The sequence below is a fragment of the Sminthopsis crassicaudata genome, chromosome 5 (assembly GCF_048593235.1).
Source record: "Sminthopsis crassicaudata isolate SCR6 chromosome 5, ASM4859323v1, whole genome shotgun sequence".
Lineage (NCBI taxonomy): Eukaryota > Metazoa > Chordata > Mammalia > Dasyuromorphia > Dasyuridae > Sminthopsis > Sminthopsis crassicaudata.
In genome coordinates, this window is record NC_133621.1 from 113,920,867 (window position 1) to 113,939,932 (window position 19,066).

Genomic DNA, 19,066 nt, shown 5'->3' on the forward strand with positions numbered 1-19,066 from the left:
GCTTGGAACTGTGGGAAAATTTATCTTTGTCTAAAGCTAAATGGCAAATGGGCATCATGAACACCATGAATTTAGGTCAAGAAATGGTCTTGATTGTCAGTAGGATTAAAATACTGTGGTGGTCAATGGCAGTCCAAAGCAAGAGGCGTTCAGGAAAAGAAGCAAGGTAAGAATTTGTACAAAATTTTTTATTGGCTATTTATATTCCTTCACCCAAATCCCTATGCCCCTGGCCTAGAACCCAATAAGCTTCAAAGGCTTTCTGCTGCCTGACTTTTGGGGAGAGGGAGGATGGGGAATGGGAAGAAATGGTACCATAGATTAAAACAGTAGGGAGATAAACACCCATACTCAGGTTGTGTCAATAGGAAGGGTATTATCTGACCATCTGAAGTAGTTCCCTCATAGCAGGCCCTCAGATCAATGGCTCTACTTCTCAAGGGATAGGCCAAGAGAGGAGGTGGTATTTGTCCCAATGGCAATTGATCCAATGTTCTTACCCATAGCTTGAGACCCCACGGCTGAATGTCTTTTCCAGGGAATGGGGTCAACAAGGAAAGGGTGAAGAGGTGACTGCTCAGAGCTTCAGAATGTAGCTCTAAGTGCTAAACAAATATAATAGGGAAGGATTCAAAGACAACACAATTCAAAGAGGAGATAAGAATGAATTCGCTGGATAGGAAAAGAAGGGTAAGGAAAAGATGGGGGGGGGAAAGGTTAAATTATCAGTAATCAGTAGAATTTGTGGAGCCCTTGCTAAAGGTCACTCTGGCTTTTACAGGAATGGGGCCATCAACCGTCTTCCCCATTCCATGCTTAGGAAAAGGAAAAAAAGGAATTCCCCGTCCCATTTCAGAGAAAGGCCAGGACACAAAATTGGGTGAATACTATTATTCCTAGTTTTATCCTTCTTGTCTGAAGACTTCTGAGAATTAGGGGTTTGCCTCTGCTTGAGAATGGAGGACCCCTCACCGGTGCTTATATAGGCTCTGTTTCTTTCTTAGGCCTAGCTCTTCAAACACCATTACCTTTCTCCTGCGTGGTACCTCTACTACCAACATACTAGCATTGTGTATTCTCTCTCTCTCAGACACTGTTTGTCCTCAGTCCAATTCCTGCTTGGCTGAGAGGGAAATGAAGGCCTTTGGCTATTGATCCCTGCCCTGAAGTAAAACCTGCTAAGGAATGGGCAGCTTTGAGAAGTAGAGCAGTTCTGCCATGGAATCTAGTTAGCTTGGGCTTTTCCCCACACTCTGGACAGACTGAGCCAGAGATAAATAATTCCTTTGGGAGAGTATTTGGGCTTTTAGGGTCTCTGGGAATAGGAGATGCCTTGGGGAGCAGGCAAAAGGGAAGGGAGAAAAGCTGCCTATTTCTGGTCAGGAAACCAGAGTTTACTTCTTCCCATTTGCCACCCATGTCCGCCCTCATCCAGGTCCTGCTCTCAAAGGTTCAGAAATCAGAATCAGCATCCAATAACTCAGCCTCCATCAAGTTGGTACGAGAATGAATGGGGGCTAGACAAGGCCGACGACCTTGAGCCCAAGCTGCTGGGCCTGGCGGAGTTGGCAGAAATGGATCCTGGAGAGAATTTGGCTCTGGACAGAAAGGGTTAGAGACCAAGGTCCAAGCTCCATGTCGGTGGGTCTCCCCCGTTCCCCAGGCCCCTGCCACCAGGCACTTCTGCCGGGGCAATTGAGGCAGGCGGGGTACTGCACTGGGTGCAGGTCCAGGATGGCAAAGCTCTGTGGGGGGTGCCAGAGGGCACACCTCCTTCTTTCTCTTCCTTCTCTTTTTCTTCCTTCCCAGGCGTTTCTGTAGCTCTGGGGAGATTTCTGCCTCAACCAGCCATTTGTTAGCTTGTTCTTCTGGGGGTACTAGGAGAAAGAGAACATGAGGCCATTTAGCTATGCTATAGGGGTACTATGGAGCTAATGCCTTCCCGTGGCTCTGCTCACCTCCCATCCCTCATCCTAGACCATCTACTCTCCTAGCTCAAGGACCTACAGTGCTGTCCTTATACTCTCCCAATCCTACTAGCCTTAGGCTCTAGTTCCACCAAATTCCATGAAGTTTAGCTCTGGACAACACCTTATAATTCATCTAGTTTAACTTTCTTATTTTACAGATAAAGAAACCAAGTTGCAGAGAAATTTAGTTCAAGATCATGAACCAAAATAACAGCCAAAACTAACACCCAGATCTCACCATTCCTAGTCCAGTGTTTGTTTTCTGTTTTACTATTGCCCCTTCCAGAGCAAAGGTTCTTACCCTGGGGTCTGCAAATTTTAAAATATTAAAAATAACTAATAATAAAATGTTTCAATATAATTGATTCCACTGTCATTCTGTGTACTTTATTTTGTGCATTTAAAAACAGGATTCTGACAAGGGATCTGTAGATGTCACCAGGGTCCATTGAACAAAAAAAGTCAAGAGCCTCATAATCTCCCTTTTCCTTCCCCATCCAATCTCTGCCCTTCATACCTGGAGTCCCAACAGGAGTGACGGACACATCCTGAGGAAGGATAGCTCCCCTTCGGGCCACCATTTTAGTGACATGTTGGGCCCAAGCAGAAGAGACATCGGCGGAAGGCTCATTGAGATCAAAGGCCAAACCCGCTGTGGAAAAAAGAGAGGATGACTAAAGAATATTACCATGCTTAAAATGAAACCCCTTTCTTAGTACCAGTCATTTTCAGTCAATACTTTTATTCCCCAGAGAAATTTTTGTTTTGTTTTGCAGTATGATTGCATTGATGTAAGAAAACTTCCAATGCAGGCAACACATAATCTGCAATCTAGAGTCTCCGAGAGTTGTCTAGGGACACTGCAAAGCTAAGCGTTTTGCTTAAGGTCAGTTAGATTTTGTCAGAGGCAGGACCTGATTGAGTTCTTCCTGATTGAGGTCAGATCTTTATCTACTACACCATGCTGGCACGGAGAAGTCTCCCAAAGAACAAAATTTCCCAAATCCTGTCTGATTTCAATAATGGGACCCAAAATGGAGGAGAGGAAGGTTGTATAGAAAGTAATTACTGGAGTCAAAGGACCAGCACAGAAGCCAAATCACCCTGTCAAAAAGAGAAAGACAGACATAAAGGAGAAAGAGGAGGAGCTAAGAGAAAATGAAGAGAGAGAGCAAGAGTGTCATTTCTCATAGTGAAGGATCAGTCCACATCTCCATGTCATCCTCTGCTGGGAAGGAAAATTGTTGGGGCTGGGAATGGAACAGAGCCTCACCCACAGGCCCATCATGGGACACGGTATGCATGCTGAAGGAGAGCTCCTGGCCTGGATTCTGTAGTAATTCCCGTCGTTTAGAGAAAGCTTTGGCAATCATCTTGCTTTTCTTGATTCGTTTGGGTTCATCATCACTCTGCCCAGTCAACCTGTTGAGAAAAGATTGTGACAGGGGGAAGAAAATAGATTTCTGTTGATATTTCTTGAAGAACAATTATTGACCATTTCTTACTCTTCCACTTTGATTCTCTTCTGTTCTTAGAGAATAGTCTAATGCCAAACAATACAGTTCTCAAGATAAGACAGCTCCCTGATGGTTCAAAATCTCTTAACTGTTCCAAAAGAGCTCAAAGAAAAAAGGCCTTCCCAGCAAAAAAAAGATGAGAAGAATCCTGATTTCTACCAACTTAAGCAATTAACTCTTACTCAAAATGGGATAGCATCACAATGCTGGATTATTCAGGAGCACCTGCAAGCACAAGGAAGCTAGATTTGGCCTTCCCTAGAACATTTCATTAAATGGTAACTAGAGTGACTGAGAATTACAGCTGGAGAGAGGCTGGAAAAAAAGAAAGAAGGAGAAGATGAGATAGGAAGGATCAAGATTTGAGAAAGTCCCCGGGCTGGCCCCACCTGCACCAAGTACGTCTCCAGATAAGTAGAGTAGCCTTTGTCCAGACCCAAGTGCTCATGGCAATGCCCGTGCCAAACATGGCAAACAGGTTGATCTTTTCTACCAGAAGGCTGGGACGATTCTTGATCTCACAATCAGTAATAGGCTTCTTGGTGGGTAGCCCAATAGTCACGTTGGCTTGGCACCTGTGTGTGGTAAGGGATGGGAGGGAGGGAAACACATGACTTATTCCCAGAGTTCTAGCACTGCTAAAAGTTTAACCAAATTCTTTAAACTGGCCTCATAAATTAGTAAAGGTCTCCACTCCATGAAAAAGAAATTCGGTCTGAAAAATCAGAATGTGTTCAGGTATCTGTTTAATAAAAATTTAAAATGTCACCAATGGCAAGAATATTGTTCTCTATATCAGAAACTATTGGTGCTCCCAGGTCTCCAATCCATCATTCATAAGACTCTGGTAAATGTAGGGAAAAATCATGTAGGTATTTGATAATATTGGCCCTTTAAATACATCTCCAGGCTTAATAATGAATTAACTGCTATGCACAGAAACCATGCTAGTTGCTAGAAGGGAATTCATAAAATTCGGAAGACATGGTCCCTATGGCCAATTTACAGCCTAATTAGAGAAGGCTAAAGCATGAAATAACTTGCTAATGAACACGAATGTCATGCTAACAAGTACAAAACATAGTTCTGTGCCACAAATTGAGGACATGAGGGCTTATGGGATAAAGTCTCACAGGAGTTAGAGCTGGAAGAGACCTTAGAGGCAAGCCAGTCAAAGCAACAGGGAGCTTTGAGCCTGGCCTTGAAGGAAGCCTTAACAACCAGATTACATCAAGGAACTTTTGAGGAATCCACAGAGACATGGTTAGAGAGAATGGCTTCCACCATTGGATGAACAAAATCAGTCCATGCTGGCTCCTGTTTGGTTCTGAGGCCACAAAAATTTCCTGCTGGACTCTCTCTATTGCAACTCAGGTTCTACCCTCATTCCTCTTCCAGAGGCCCGGCCCCATACTCACAGCACATAATCCCGGAAGCTGCGTTCCCACTCAGCCTGGTTGAAGAAGTCATAGAAATGGCAGCTGAAGGTGATGAGCACAAAGCCGAAGGCTAGAAAGCCAAAAATGCCTATGGGGGAGCAGAGGTGTTACCCCATTATTCATCCCCAACTGGATGATACTTTTGCTGATTTAGATCCCACTACCAAATAATAGACAATCAGGTTTTCAAGCATTAAACTAGGGTCAGTACTAGAATGCAGCCAAACTAGATTCAGTACTAGCTATGTTTTAATAAAACTGAACCTAGCTAGTTTGAACAGAAAGTAAAGAGAAATGGGTCCAACTGATGGAGAATCCTGCAGCAGAAGTAAGACAGTATAGGGGAACAACACTAAAACACTGCTCTTACCGAAGCCCAGAAATTAAGGAAATGATGGGGAACATGGAGGGTATCATGGGACCCACTAACTTCTCCAACTCCCCTCCCACTTCAGGCAAATGGGAAATATCCAGGAATGTCCCGTTTGCCTACATTGTCCCATTCTTCTCTCTGTTCATTTGTCCCACCTTAGTACAGAGTATTCCCCTGTTGGCACCTCTACGAGCCCTTCTCAAACCCATTTATCACTGCTTTTCTTCCATCCTTTAAAGAGTGGACATGAAATCTTTCAAGAACAAGATAAAGGAACAATATGAAACATGACAATAATAGCATTTATAATAATAGCACTTTAATATTTGTAAAGTGCTTCATACACATGCTACTCATCTGATTCTTGAAATAAACCTGGGAGCTAGGTGCTGTCATTATCACAAAGGTGATAATGATCCTATGATCCTACAATGACTCTACTCAATCATTAGAACTCCTGTCTTCTTAACTCCAAGTCTAACACTCTCTTCTCCATACTACCTAGCTACTAAATGTAAGATCCTTGAGGGCAAGGGCTATTGGTCATTTTCTCTTTGTATCCTAGTAGAATGTGTGCTGGGAACTTAAGAGACTAGTTAAGTTGAGCTGAATTGAGGGACTGGCAATTCCCTCTTGCAGAATAGCCCCACTCACCCAGACGTAGCATGGTTTCATTGATCTTGCTAGCTGCTTTCTCACTCAGTAATCCAGGGTGATTGCTTTTGATAGAGAAGAGAGTCATAACTCCTAGGGGGGAAAAAGGGGAAAAGGCACTTCACAGATTATCAGACAAGGGAATCGCAGTAAAGAAGGAAGAAAGTATGATACTAAGCCAACAAGAGATAGTCATCTTTGTGCTGCCTTTTGAGCTCTGGAGAAGACAGTGGAAATTAAGAGGACTAACAAATAGGGCAGCTAGAATGGCACAGGAGATAAAGCACCAGCCCTGAAGTCAGGTGGACTTGAAGTTCAAATCTAGCTTCAGATACATAATACTTCCTAGCTGTGTGACCCTAGGCAAGTCACTTAATCCTAATTGTCTCAGCAAAAAGAGAGAGAGAGAGAGAGAGAGAGAGAGAGAGAGAGAGAGAGCAGAGACGGACAGGACATCAGGAAGAGGACAAACCAGGACTATTGAGGAATCAATGCAAAGGAAAAGAAAGGTCCAATTTTGAATGAGCCAGTTTTAACGAATGCTGACTGGTCAAGTTAGTGCTTACAGAATAAAGATTAAATGGAGACATATGTGAAGTGTGAGGCAGCAGTAGGTAAATTGAATTACAGAAAGAGAGCACAAAACAACAAATTAGAGCTTAATGGAAAAAAGATATGTTGCAGGAGGAAGTCTGACATACAAATATCATCGACAATGTCTTATATCTTCGTTGGGGAAGGGATGAAGAGGCATACAAGTGAGATGGAAAAATGAAAGATGAGTATATTTTTCAAAGTAGTGTGAACACATAACAGTGGGGCAACAGTAGGTCCAGGATTGCTCCCGGTTAAGATGGCAAAACTGAGAAGGCTTTTCTTGGCCAAGCAGCACAGTAGGAATAGAAAGGTGTGTGAAATGTGAAATCAAGAGAGACCTGGATGTAAATCTCATTCCTCAAAATAACTAGCTGTCTCATTATGACCAAGTAACTTTAACCTGAGCTTCCTCATCTATAAAAGGGGGAAAATAATACTTATAGGAGTTGCACCATAAGGTTGTTGTAAGAATCCTAAAGTATTTCTAATATTGTTTTTTTAGACTAGGTCCCTAACTTGCCCAGTTTGGGAGTATAGTGGCTGATTATGGGCCCTACCTCCCCCAATGTGAGAAGCATGGAAGCTTTGAGTTGTTCTTCTATGCCTGTTTTCCCTTTCTTAAGCATCCTGCTGGTTCTCTGATCCCAAGGGGTATTAGCCCTATTGCAGCTCAGAACTCCTGAGCCCTAGTGGTCTACCTCGTTCAGTCCCCCCCCAGAATCAGGCATTACTGGCATGGGCTACTACACCCTGCAATAAATTACTTTGCCAGCCTTGAAGCGCTATAGAGGGTGTCGGCTAAGGCGTATTACCTCATACAGAGTAGAGCTTAACAAAGATTTGTGGATTTATTGATCATAGGCCTCCCACTCACCTCGGATGAGGAAATAGCCCCCAACAATAAGCACCAGACCGATAGGGGCCAATACGAAGCCAGCTCGGTAACGATAGTTCTTGTAGCCCACGAAACAGATACCGCTCACTGAGTCCCCATCCACCTAAAGTGAGAAGGGAATTGGAGAAGACAGTTGGCCATACAATACCAAAACCCATGCCCTTCAGGACCCCTTAGCCCCAGCAGGGCCTGTACCTGGGCCACAGCAAGAATGGCCACAGTGAGCACAAACGGCAGTGACCAGGTGAGCAGGTGGAAGTAGGAGGTCTTGCCAGAGAGGGGCTGGTACGTGGTGCCAAGGGCCTTGAAGGAGGTGTGCCAGGCATAGGTGAGCACCACGAACCAGACTACGCCTGCCATCAGCGCGTAATACACGATGACGAAGATGATCACACAGGACAGGGTTTCATTGGAGCTGTGGGGACAGGTATGGAGTCACTAGAGCAGTTCATTCTTCTATTCTCTTCCCCCACCAAACCCCCTAAAGTATCCCTGCTAACTCAGCAGGCCAAATTTTTTGTGACTATGGGACGTGATCCCAAGGGGACAGGGGATGTGGGCTAGAAGAGGGGAATGACACAAGTGAAACAGTTTACACTGGACTTTCGTTTCTAGTTTCAAACATAAGCTTCTTAGGTGAGAAGACTGAGCTGTGAAAACTTCCTTCTCCCCTTTTGGTTCCCTTGGCACCTACATGGGCTTCCTCTGGCACATGTAGCCCCCCACCTTTAGGTTTCCCAGGCACCTACGTGGGCTCCCCCAGCCTCATGGTACCATCAGCTCTGCAAACAATTTCCCTGCGGGCACCATCCATGAACTGAGCCAGCCAGCCAATGCTGCCCACAAAGAAGCAAGCATTGACATAAAAAAGTATGACAGCAGGATAGCGGTTCGAATTCTTCCAGTCAGCAACAAACGTGGCCTGGGGGGTGACAAATGGCGCATTCAGGGGGAACCGTGCAGCCTCCCCAGCCCTTGGCCCCCAGCAGCTGCCACTGCCCACTCCCTGCCCTTCCTTCTGCAGAGCTCAGTATTTCCCTCTGCCCAAACTCGCCCCGATTAAACCTCCTGCTTTCCCTAAATACAGTATCTGAATTGCTCTTCTGCCTTTTAACCCCTGGCAACACCCGCCTATGCCCGCACCACGCTCAGAGCGGCTCCTGCTCTCTGCCTTTGCCCAGGCTGAGCTCCATGTCCATAACACTTTCCTTGCTCATTTCTTCTGGATCCCCCTGCCTCCCTTCAGGGCTAAGCTAGGAGACCTCCTCCCACGGACCCTTCATTTGTAGTATCCTCACCCTCCTCCGTCAGAAATTACTCTGTATCAATTTTCATACTTTGTATACTTAATGTTTTATCTCTCTACTTCCCTAACCCCAAGAGAATGTGAGCTTAGCCCCGATTTTGATTATTCTCATCTTTGAATCTCCAGGGCTGAGGAAAATGCTCAATGCTGACTGATCTGAACTCCCCCATGCTTGGGGGCCTCCTCCTCCCTGGCCCACCACGCCCAAGACTGAGGTTGCTGCCCCTTCTCCCCCCTCCTCCCAGGCTGACCAGGGTAAAGAGAGTGCAGAGGCCGGTGACAGCGCCAAAGGCAGCGATGTAGCTGTGCATGTCCTGGTGCTCCGCCTCGGTGAAGAGCGGGTTCTGGCACTGGATCCCGCAGCCTTCCACGTCCTCGTACCAGCTGTTGGGGTTATCTGTGCGCACCAAGGGGGACTCGCATTGTCCCGAGCTGTTGAACTTGATGTTTTGCACCTCATTCTATGGATGTCATCATAATGGGCAAGATGGGAAGAAGAGAATACAAAGAAATGGTAGTCAGGAATAATTTGTATTTATAATCATGCATATACATTTGTATTTATGTTGTGCATATAATATATGTAATACAGATAACAATGTATAAATTAGTGTTATAACCTTTACAAGTTTCTATTTAGAATAACTTCATTTAAAAATCTATTTCACAGACTTAGCACTTGATCAAACTCTGTGATGTATCACTATCTAGCTGCTATTTTACATCTGTGTCTCTGAGGAGCCACTGATTAAGTGTGAGGGCCAGAACAGTGATGACTTCCCATTTCAGGAGCTTAGTCACGGGATCCCTTCCAAAAACACCACTACTATCAACAATAGCTAGCATTTATATTGAGCTTTAAGTTTGGCAAAATGCTTTACATGTTATATCATTGGATCCCCCTAACCATCCTTGGAATTCCTATTTTATTATTCTTATTGGTACCTCGATAATGTGGTCCAGAGTGAAAAGATCAAATGAGGTGTCTATATGAAGTACTGGTGAAAGGCTCCCTATGAAAGGTTAAGTGATTTGTGTGGGGTACAAAGCTAGTAAATGTGTAGGGACTTCTTGACTCACGGGCAAGTGATGAATCCACTTCACCACCCAGCACCAGTTATGGCCTGGCTGATCAGTTCATCCTCAGCTAAACATTTCTTATGTCCTACCTTGCTTTTTCTCAAACACAGTGATTTGACCACAAGTTGATGTCTCCTCTCATGGTCTAATACTGTACTTGGACTCTCCTATTTTCAGATTTTTTTTCCCTTTGGAAAGAAGTAGTTGAGGTTCATTTAAAGAAAAACCTTTAACCATTAAAACCACCCACAATTGTAATAGGCTATCCACTGAGATAATGGGCTCACTCTCACTTAAGGTTTTAAAGTAAATGCTGGACGTCCATTTGTCTGATATATTGTAAAGTCATTCAAGCTGACTGTGTTTGATTTGTTTCATCTTGTGCTTACACCTTATTGATTTACACAATAAGAGTATAGTTATCCCTTTCACATCACAAATTTCCCCACTGTGGTTTTGATACATCAAAAGATAACATAAGAAATCAAATGGGAGTTTTTCGAGAGTTTTGCAGAAATTGTAGATGACATGTAATGGCAGCAGATGACACAAAAAATTTAGAAACTCAGAAATGCACAAAATATGTGTCTAGTATGTTATGATATCCACATATCTTTTAATACCATTAATTCAGACTTTTTTTCTTGTAAATCTGGTGGATTTTCCACGTCAACATTCCTAACCCTGTGGTGTGGAAGGGATAACTGTACTATTAAAGACATGGCAGTCTGTCCTCCTCATCCTTTATCCTAGTCACCCTGGACCGCTTTTCTACACCTAGCATCCCGTCAGATTCAGGGTCCCCTGATCTTCACACTCCCACTTACAGGACAGCCTTCTGGAAAGTGATCTGGGGTGCACTTCAGGAAGTCGGGCCAGCCCCGTTCCCGCTCGACAATGGCACAGGGTCCCCGAGTGGCCTGGCACAGGGTTCGGCTAGGCAGCTCCACTCGATCATTCTCACACTTGGGCATGTAGACAGCACAGAGCAAGGGCTGGATCACTGCCCAGCAGCGGGGAGCATTCCTAAGGCCTGGGATGAAAAAAGCAGTGAGGACAAACAAGGCAGTGCAGAGACCCTCCTCCCTTCAGATTCAAGACAGTATTCCATATACTCCTTACTATGTCTTAGAGACTTCTCGCTGTAATACTATGGACCAGCTTTGGTCAGAAGCGTTAGGTTAGTGTTGTACTAGTGATCTTAAAGCCCTTCTCAGTCATAATTAGTGGAAAGTGGGGGGGAGCCTGAGATAGTTAGGCAAGAGACCCTCCACCCCCTTCATTCAATGGAGCATGCTGTAAATTCAAGAGACCTCAGAAGCCTCTCCACTTGCTAAATAAAACCCCCCAAACCCTCATTCCCCCTTACCAAGCTGAGGTGAAACAGAGAAGAGGTGGGAGCAGAGGAAGAGATGGTCAGAGAAGCCAGGTACTCCGTGGCCAGAGAGAGAAGAAACAGGAAGTCAGATGGAGAAAAACAGAGGAGACTCTGTACATGTCAGCAGGAAGAAAGGTGCCAGAAATAGGCAAATGGAACTCTCCACCCAGCCCCATCATCCCTGCTGGCCCAGCTCATTCTCTCCTGCTCTGTCCCTAAGCAGGGCCTCCTCATCCAGCCCTACTTCCTCATTAGTCTATCCCTGAGTCAGTTGTATCAGGGTTGACACTTAGGAGTCTGGGGTCCAGAGTGAAAAGATTAAATGAGGTGTGTACATGACAGTATTTGGGAAAGGCTTCCTATTACCATCCTTGAAGAACAATATGGGCATTGAGGGAATCTAACATGATGGGCTTAGAGCCATCCTTACTACAAGGTTATCTCCAGAACACAGACCTAGGTTACAGTGATGATGAGCTCAAGAAGCCGTACAGAGCTTAGAGGCTCCCTGAGAGATAACATCTGAAAAAGCTTCTTCCAGTCCTGGAATGACACTGACCACTATGCTTCAAAATCACTCCTCCCCGCTTCTTAACCCCAAATGAGCAATGGGGTAATGCTTCCATCTTATAAGGTCACAAGGCTATAGGTTAGAGCTGGAAGGTGTCCCTTTTATGTATGTATCAGAAGGTCTTGAGAGGTTGAAATAATTTAGCCAACCCATAGGCAGGAGGTAGAAGAGCTGGGAATTTTACCCATTCTCTGAATCTGAATCCACTGGATTGTCCTTTTTCTTCTTTGGACCCTATCCATTAGAATATAAGCTCCTCGAGGGCAGGGATTGTGTTTTGCCTTTTTAAATTTTTATTTATCTATTTTTTTGGTCTCCCCGGCTAAGCACATTGCTCAGAACATAGGAAATGTTCAATAAACGCTTGGTGACTTATTGACTGACTGATGGGAGGGATTGCTTTGTGAAGCAAAGATAGGGGCAATTGTTGGCCAGTGATACACCAGCATCAATCATGCTCACTGCCTGGACTTGTATCTGCCTTCTTCATCCTCCGACCAAGGTCTTGGAGGGTAGGAATTGTTTTCATTGATGAATAACAGAGTGACTGGGTACAAAGTAGGCACTCAATAAATGCCTATTAAATGAAACTGATTGGAAGCCATGTTTAGGGACAATGTTTAGGAGACATCCTTTTCCCGTCAGCTTGGAATTTCTTAGGGAGAAGCTAGAAGATACGGTTCAGAAATTCAGAAGATCCATGAGAGATCCTAGATCTAAATTGATCTGATAAATTTCATAGGATAAATGCCAATTTCCATTAAAAAGAGTTCCCCCCCAAAGCTTTCTGAATATCATTAGTTTCACGTACTAAACAAGCACGTACTAAGCATCTGCTGTTTACCAGGGGTAAGACGCAGCTAGCTGGCTCAGTGGATAGAGCCTGGGCCTGAGATCCAGAAAAACCTGAGTTCAGATCCAGCTCAAACGCTTAATAGCTCTGTGTGACCCCAAGCAAATCATTTAACCTGTCTGCCTTAACCTACTGTTGAAAGAGATAGCAAAATATTCCAATATCTTTGTCAAGAAAAACCTATGGCGGGTTATGATCAATGGAATGACAAAAGTCATAGGTGAGTGAACAGTAACACCTTTCCAGGCATAGTATTAAATTGTAGGAATACAGAAACAAAATCCACCTTCAAGGAGATTACAATCTAATGGGAAAACTACATCTGTCAAGACTTAGTATATGAAACCAACGGTATCAAATTCAAATAGAAACAAGAACCATTAGTCCATACAGTCCTGTAGGTTGCACATTGACTTAGTTTTAAAATGTAGTCTTATCTGTTACTGAATTTTTTTGATTTTGTTCATTTTAATTTCAGTCAGATGCACTAGGGAGTATTGTGGTCCATTTATGAAAAGTAAAGAGTAGATTCCTATCCTCAGGGAATTTACAACTTAGGAAAGGAGCCTAAATTATCCACAATCTCCTGGAATGGCTTAGACCCCAGTCTATAGTTTGGTGAGCCTGACAGACTATGCCCTACTCGGGTAAAATCCCAACTTTGAGACAGATCAAACCACTATGCAAATGAGCTCATGAAACTGATTGTGGATCTCAAACAAGGTGCAGGTCTACCTTATTCACCTATCTACCCCATGGCTCCAAGCAATGCATGTTTTCCCTGTTCTGCTCTCCATATTACCAGCTGCCTCCTAGAGCAGGGATTCTCAAACTACGGCCTGCAGGTCAGATGCAGCCACTGCGGATGTTTATGCAGCCCACCGGGTTATGGCAAATGGGCTAAGGGGTGGAGACAGAAAATTTTACTCTAGTCAGGCCCTCCCACAGCCTGAGGGACAGTGAACTGGCCCCCTATTTAAAAAGTGTGAGGACCACTATTAAGGTAATGATACACAAACCATCCACAGCCCAGAAAAGTGAAAGGACTGAGCTGATGAGAGAGGGTCAAGAAAAAAAGAATTTCAAGGTAAGCTGAAATAACTGGGTGCTCAGCATTAACTTAACCCCGACTCAGGGAAATTAAGCTAATGATTTATGTACCTGGTCATATTTTCTTCCATTTTTCATTAATAAGTAATAATAATTGATATTTAAATAGCATCCACTTTATTTCATTTGATCCTTAAAACAAGCCCTATGAAGTAGGTATTTAAGGTCTTATCCTCATTTTTAATTAGAAAGAGTGAAATTCAGAGTAATTTCCCTAAAATAATTTCTCTTACTAGAGTTAGAAATTGGATCTGAACCCACTTCTTTTGTCCTATTCTCCATCTGGTGTTTCTACTATACTAAGAAATCTATTGCAATATTCTCCTTCCCCCAGGGAATTTTCAGAGTAAAGGTTCCCTAAGGACCCAAATCAATGTTGTCCAGCTCTGTCTCTCTCCCCCCCTCAAACTATCCTCTCTGACTCCAGTGAAGTTGCATCACTTCAGAATCAGTGTTGTATTAATATAGCATGCTACAATAAACATAGATAATCCTACATTTTAAAACTTCTCTATCAGAAACAATGAGTTACTATACTTGCTCAGGATATGCCTTTAATTGTTGTGACATACCGAGCAGGCTACAAAAGAGCAGAGTGGTTTAGTCGACAATATTGGAATCAGAATATGGGTTCAAATACAGTGCCCTTGGCAACTCACTTAATTTGAATGAGAGAACTGGGCCAGACCCTTGTTCCTTGACCATTTTTGTATGTGGTGTGTGTGAAGTCTATGAACCCCTTCTCAAGATTAATGTTCTAAAATATAATTTAGGGAAATACTGAGTTTAAATGTTAGTAAAACTAAGGATATTACTATTTTTTTTTTCAGCCAAATTCCTGTTCATGGACTTCTTGTGAGTCCCCTAATCCCAGGTTAAGAAGCCTCAAGTTAAATGATTTCTAAGGTTTCTTCAGTTCTAAATCTATGATCCGAGGACAAATCATATCTATGCTTCTGGCCTTTTCTTCCTTGGCCATCCTGCCTAGGCCCAGGGGAATAAAACCAAGTTAGTGTTCTGAGGGAATTTTAGAAATTACTACTCCTCTGCAAAGTATGAGCTACTAAGGTAATAAGCCAGGAGTTAGGGGTTCCTCTTTAAAAAATATATATAAAAAAAAAAAAAAAAAAAAATATATATATATATATATATATATATATATATATATATATATATATATATATATATATATATATATGGGAAGGACTCCATTCTGGTGGAGAGTAGTGCTTCCAAAATCCTAAATGCAAATCATTCATGAGCTCCAAACATCCGAGATGGAGGTGTACTGTGAAAGTCCTTTCCAAATGTGGGAATCTGCGGCCTAGAAGAGTATAGAGCTCATAAAAAGCCTCTTGGCTTTAGTTTGCCCTTTCCCAGCCCGTTTTCCAGAGAAGAAAACTCAGGCGAATCTTTGCCGAGCTAAGCTGAGGTTGAAGCAAAGAAGGGGAAGAGGGAGAAGGCACAGCTCCTTCATCTCCCACTTTCTGGCTCGGGGCGCTTCCTCAGCTATCCCTTCCTGGGTTCTGTCCTGCGCTTTTCCATCGCTTAACATTACTTTCACATCTCGGTGCTCCCTTTCCCACTGCCTTGCAAACGACTAAGGCCCCTCCAGTCCTCCTGCCCTGTCCCCTTTCCCTCCAACCTTCAGTTACGGATCTCCTCTCAGACCGCAGAGAACTTCACCAGAGAGAAAGAACTTTGGGACAACACTGACCTGGGTCCCTTCTTACGGTAGAAACTTCCCCTGGTTTTAACCCCATTTCCCAGCTCCTCTAAGGCCATTTGTGCCCCTAATCTACCTACTCCCCTGTAACCTGCCTCTTCAATGAAAAAAACTACTGTAGGCTGGTGAGTTGCTTCGGACTCCCCTGCGCCCCCTCCCCCAATCTGTTGCCTCCCGCATGCAGCGGGACCTCAATGCCGAAGCGCTCTCCTCCCATCTCCCCCTCACCGCTTCCCGCACCGCGATCCCCCTCCTCACCCCAACGGCCTCCGAGCCGCGCTGCGCGCTTACCGGACCAGAGCACCAGCTTGCTGTGCGCCTCCTCCTGGGAGCCCGAGTCCCCGGCCAGCAGCGTGGAGGTGGCCTCGTAGGGCAGCGCCGAGCCCAGGCACACGTTGTAGCGCAGCGGTTCGCAGGGGGCTGCCCGGCCGCAGTGGCTCAACAGGGGGGGCGGGCCAGTCTCGGCCCCATTAGCTCTCCCGCTCCAGGGTCCGGGCCTGGTCCCGTTCCCGCTCACAGCCGCCCCCTGGCCCGGGCCCCCTTGCAGCAGCAGCAGCAGCAGCAGCTTCGGCCCCAGTAGCTGGAGCGACGGCCCCCGCGCGGGCCGAGCCGCGGCCATGGCCAAACCCGCCAACTCAGCAGAAAGAGAGACGGCCCCCTCCCTCCCCGAACCCCCCGGCAGCGCACACGAGCAGCCGAAGTCCCGGGGCCGCCGCTCAGACTTCCCGGGAGTCCCCTGAGCCCCGCTCCGGCCCCCCCTGGACGCCGCCCGCGCCCCGACCCCTCCGCGCCCAACTTTGCAAACTTTGTAACTGGCGGCCCATGGTTGGGGTGGCAGCGGCCCGGGCCCCGATGCGGGGCCCCCCACCCCTCCGCCTTGCTCCCCAAATCTCTCTCAGCTCCTGGAGTACGCCGGGCCCCCGATCTTCGATCTCATCCCCCTCCTACCATAAAAGCCTCCAGCGTGCCCAGCAAACACAGCTGTGCGTGGGCTGCGAATTCTAGACAAACCTCCACCCACCCCCCACTCCGCCCCCGCCCTCCAACGACCGAGCCGCTGGCTGGCCCCTCCGAGCGCCCCGCTGCACCCCGAGCTAGCCCCGCCGGCTCCCCGGCTCCTTTGTTGCCTTTGCTCGGGTCTCAGGAATGCACGGGCCGCGGCGAGCCAAGCCCGGCCCCCCTTAACTAGCAGCCGCGGGGGAGGGACGGGCAGAGCGAGGGGAGGGAAGAGCAAGGAGAGAGGGGAGGGGCAGGGGTAGCCCCGCCGTCTCGGGGGCCGGGAAAAGGGGAATCAGACTACTCTCTCCACTGCCCGCCCCAAACAGCAGGGCCGGAGAGGTGGGAGATGCTTCCCGGAGGAGTGCTTTAGCTTAGGAACTGTAAGGAGCCAGAGGGTAGAGTCAGACTTGGGATTCGGATTCTTCTCCACTTCCCGATGACTCGCGAGGGCGAAGATACTTCTTCCTCCATCACAGTTTGGGGATTTGTCTCAGAAGAGTTTTGGTGGAGAGAAGAGGGGCCTGGACACCGGGAGCCAACCTCTGTATTCCATCCACCCTCCCCTCTAGGACTGACTCCCTGATCTTAGTTCCACTCCAGCGCTGCTTTTTTCAGTTGGTCTTTCTCCTCTGCAGTTCCTCTCCCCACGGATTTATAGTCAAAGGACCTCGGGATCAGATCTGATTGAATTTTACTCCTCATTTTACAGAGGAGGCAAGAGAGGCTGAGAGGAATAAGTGATTTGTTCAATGGGATTCCGGCAACAAGTAGTAGAAAGGGAAATGCATACATTAGTGCTGTGTGTGTGTGTGTGTGTGTGTGTGTGTGTGTGTGTGTGTGTGTGTGTGTGAGCAGAGAGGTGGACCTAGATTGCTGTGGGCCAGGCTGCCTCTGTCCCTGTCATTGTCTCTCTCTATGTCTCTATCTCTCTTTTTCTCCCTTTCTACACTCACACACATTTCTTTCTTTCTTTCTTTCTTTCTTTCTTTCTTTCTTTCTTTCTTTCTTTCTTTCTTTCTTTCTTTCTTTCTTTCTTTCTTTCTTTCTTTCTTTCTTCCTTCCTTCCTTCCTTCCTTCTCTCCTTCCTTCCTTCCTTCCTTCCCTCCCTCCCTCCTTCCTTCCTTCCTTCCTTCCTTTCTCTTTCTTTCTTTCTTTCTTTCTTTCTTTCTTTCTTTCTTTCTTTCTTTCTTTCTTTCTTTCTTTCTTTCTTTCTTTCTTTCTTTCTTTCTTTCAATTAAATAATAATTGTTTTATTTACCATATATTTGCATGGGTAATTTTACAAAGTTGACAATTGCCAAAACTTTTTTTCCAATTTTTCCCTTCCTTCCCCTCCCCCCAGATGGCAGGTCAACCAATACATGTTCAATATGTTAAAGTATAAATTAAATACAATATATGTGTACATGTCCAAACAGTTGTTTTGCTGAACAAAAAGAATTGGACTTTGAAATAGTGTACATTTCGCCTGTGAAGGAAATCCAAAATGCAGGTGGACAAAAATAGAGGGATTGGAAATCACACACATTTCTTAAACTAAAAGATGCAGCTAACACAAAACAATTTTAAAAAAAGAAAGAAAAAAAACTTAGATGTAGAGTAAAATGACTTGAATTCAAAACCTACCTTTTTCTTCTAGTTGTGTGACTTTTGGATCTGGATCTCTTCAGGCCTCAGTTGCCTCATTTGTAAAATTGAGGGAATGAGAAAAATGGCCTCTGTAGTCCCTAATTCTGCTGTTGCTACTGCTACTGCTATGGCTACTGTTACCCATGTGTGTAACTAACAGAAAAAAAAAAAAAAAAAAAAAAAAAGACAATAAAAAGGACCAGGATATTTCTATCCCTGCACATGACTGAAGACTCCCCTTTGGTTTTGACTATTGTCACTTGTACTAGCCATAGCTGTAGTTTTGCCTTTTCCACATAGGGGCTGCCAATTGTCTTTGTCCAAAAGAAGGCAGTCCCATCTCAGACTGTTCAGTCGGATACAGCTGTTCCCTGCTCTTCTCCCTTGTCAGTTTGCTTCCATTGTGTTTAAAATCTTTTTTCGGTTCATTTCCATTGTGGTCATCCTTGCTGGATCTCACCATGCAGAAGTTTAAGGGTATAGCATTTATCTTTTCTATAAAAATGGCCTCTAAATGTTTTGCTTTTCTAAGCAGGCCATCCCTTGGGATCCAAGTCAAATGCCTTTCCTTGAAAGTGGCTTTCCTTGAAAATTTCCCTGACTGCATCAGCTGAAAGAAGTTTCTCTCACTCTTTTAAAGATGCCCTTAAGGAGGGAGGGGAAATTTTGGAAAATGAATACAAGGGATAATGTTACAAAAAAAATTACTCATGCATATATACTGTCAAAAATTATAATTATAAAAATTAATAAAATAAAAAAATAAAGATTCCCTTAAAAAATTTCCCTTAGCATATTGATAAGCCTTTTGCTTTGTGCTTTGTAGATTGACAGGACTACAGCCTTAGATCTGGAAAGGATCTAGTCTAATTCCATCATTTTACAATGAGAAAACTAAGGCTCAGAAATTTAAGGAATTGCCCAGGATCACACAGCTGTACTTTCCAGTACACCACATTGTCTCCTGGT

At 44.9% G+C, this 19,066-nt stretch overlaps 1 protein-coding gene across 3 annotated transcripts in view; it reads right to left on the reverse strand.

The window, feature by feature from the left end:
• Positions 1–172: 172 nt before the first annotated feature.
• The window catches only part of SMO (smoothened, frizzled class receptor), a 26,418-nt gene continuing 7,524 nt past the window's right edge, over positions 173–19,066 (reverse strand). The window contains exons 1-12 of one of the 3 annotated variants that reach the window (XM_074267962.1): positions 18,095–18,193; positions 10,659–10,864; positions 9,003–9,212; positions 8,195–8,367; positions 7,641–7,860; positions 7,425–7,548; positions 5,954–6,046; positions 4,906–5,014; positions 3,877–4,062; positions 3,244–3,392; positions 2,488–2,622; positions 173–1,877 (exon numbers count right to left, since the gene is read on the reverse strand). In XM_074267962.1, the coding sequence (XP_074124063.1) occupies positions 1,453–1,877; positions 2,488–2,622; positions 3,244–3,392; positions 3,877–4,062; positions 4,906–5,014; positions 5,954–6,046; positions 7,425–7,548; positions 7,641–7,860; positions 8,195–8,367; positions 9,003–9,212; positions 10,659–10,805 (1,971 nt within the window). In that variant the 5' untranslated portion in view covers positions 10,806–10,864; positions 18,095–18,193 and the 3' untranslated portion in view covers positions 173–1,452. Of the gene's footprint in view, positions 1,878–2,487; positions 2,623–3,243; positions 3,393–3,876; positions 4,063–4,905; positions 5,015–5,953; positions 6,047–7,424; positions 7,549–7,640; positions 7,861–8,194; positions 8,368–9,002; positions 9,213–10,658; positions 10,865–15,760; positions 16,136–18,094; positions 18,194–19,066 lie in introns of those variants that run through there. The other 2 variants (XM_074267960.1, XM_074267961.1) reach the window with 2 other exon arrangements.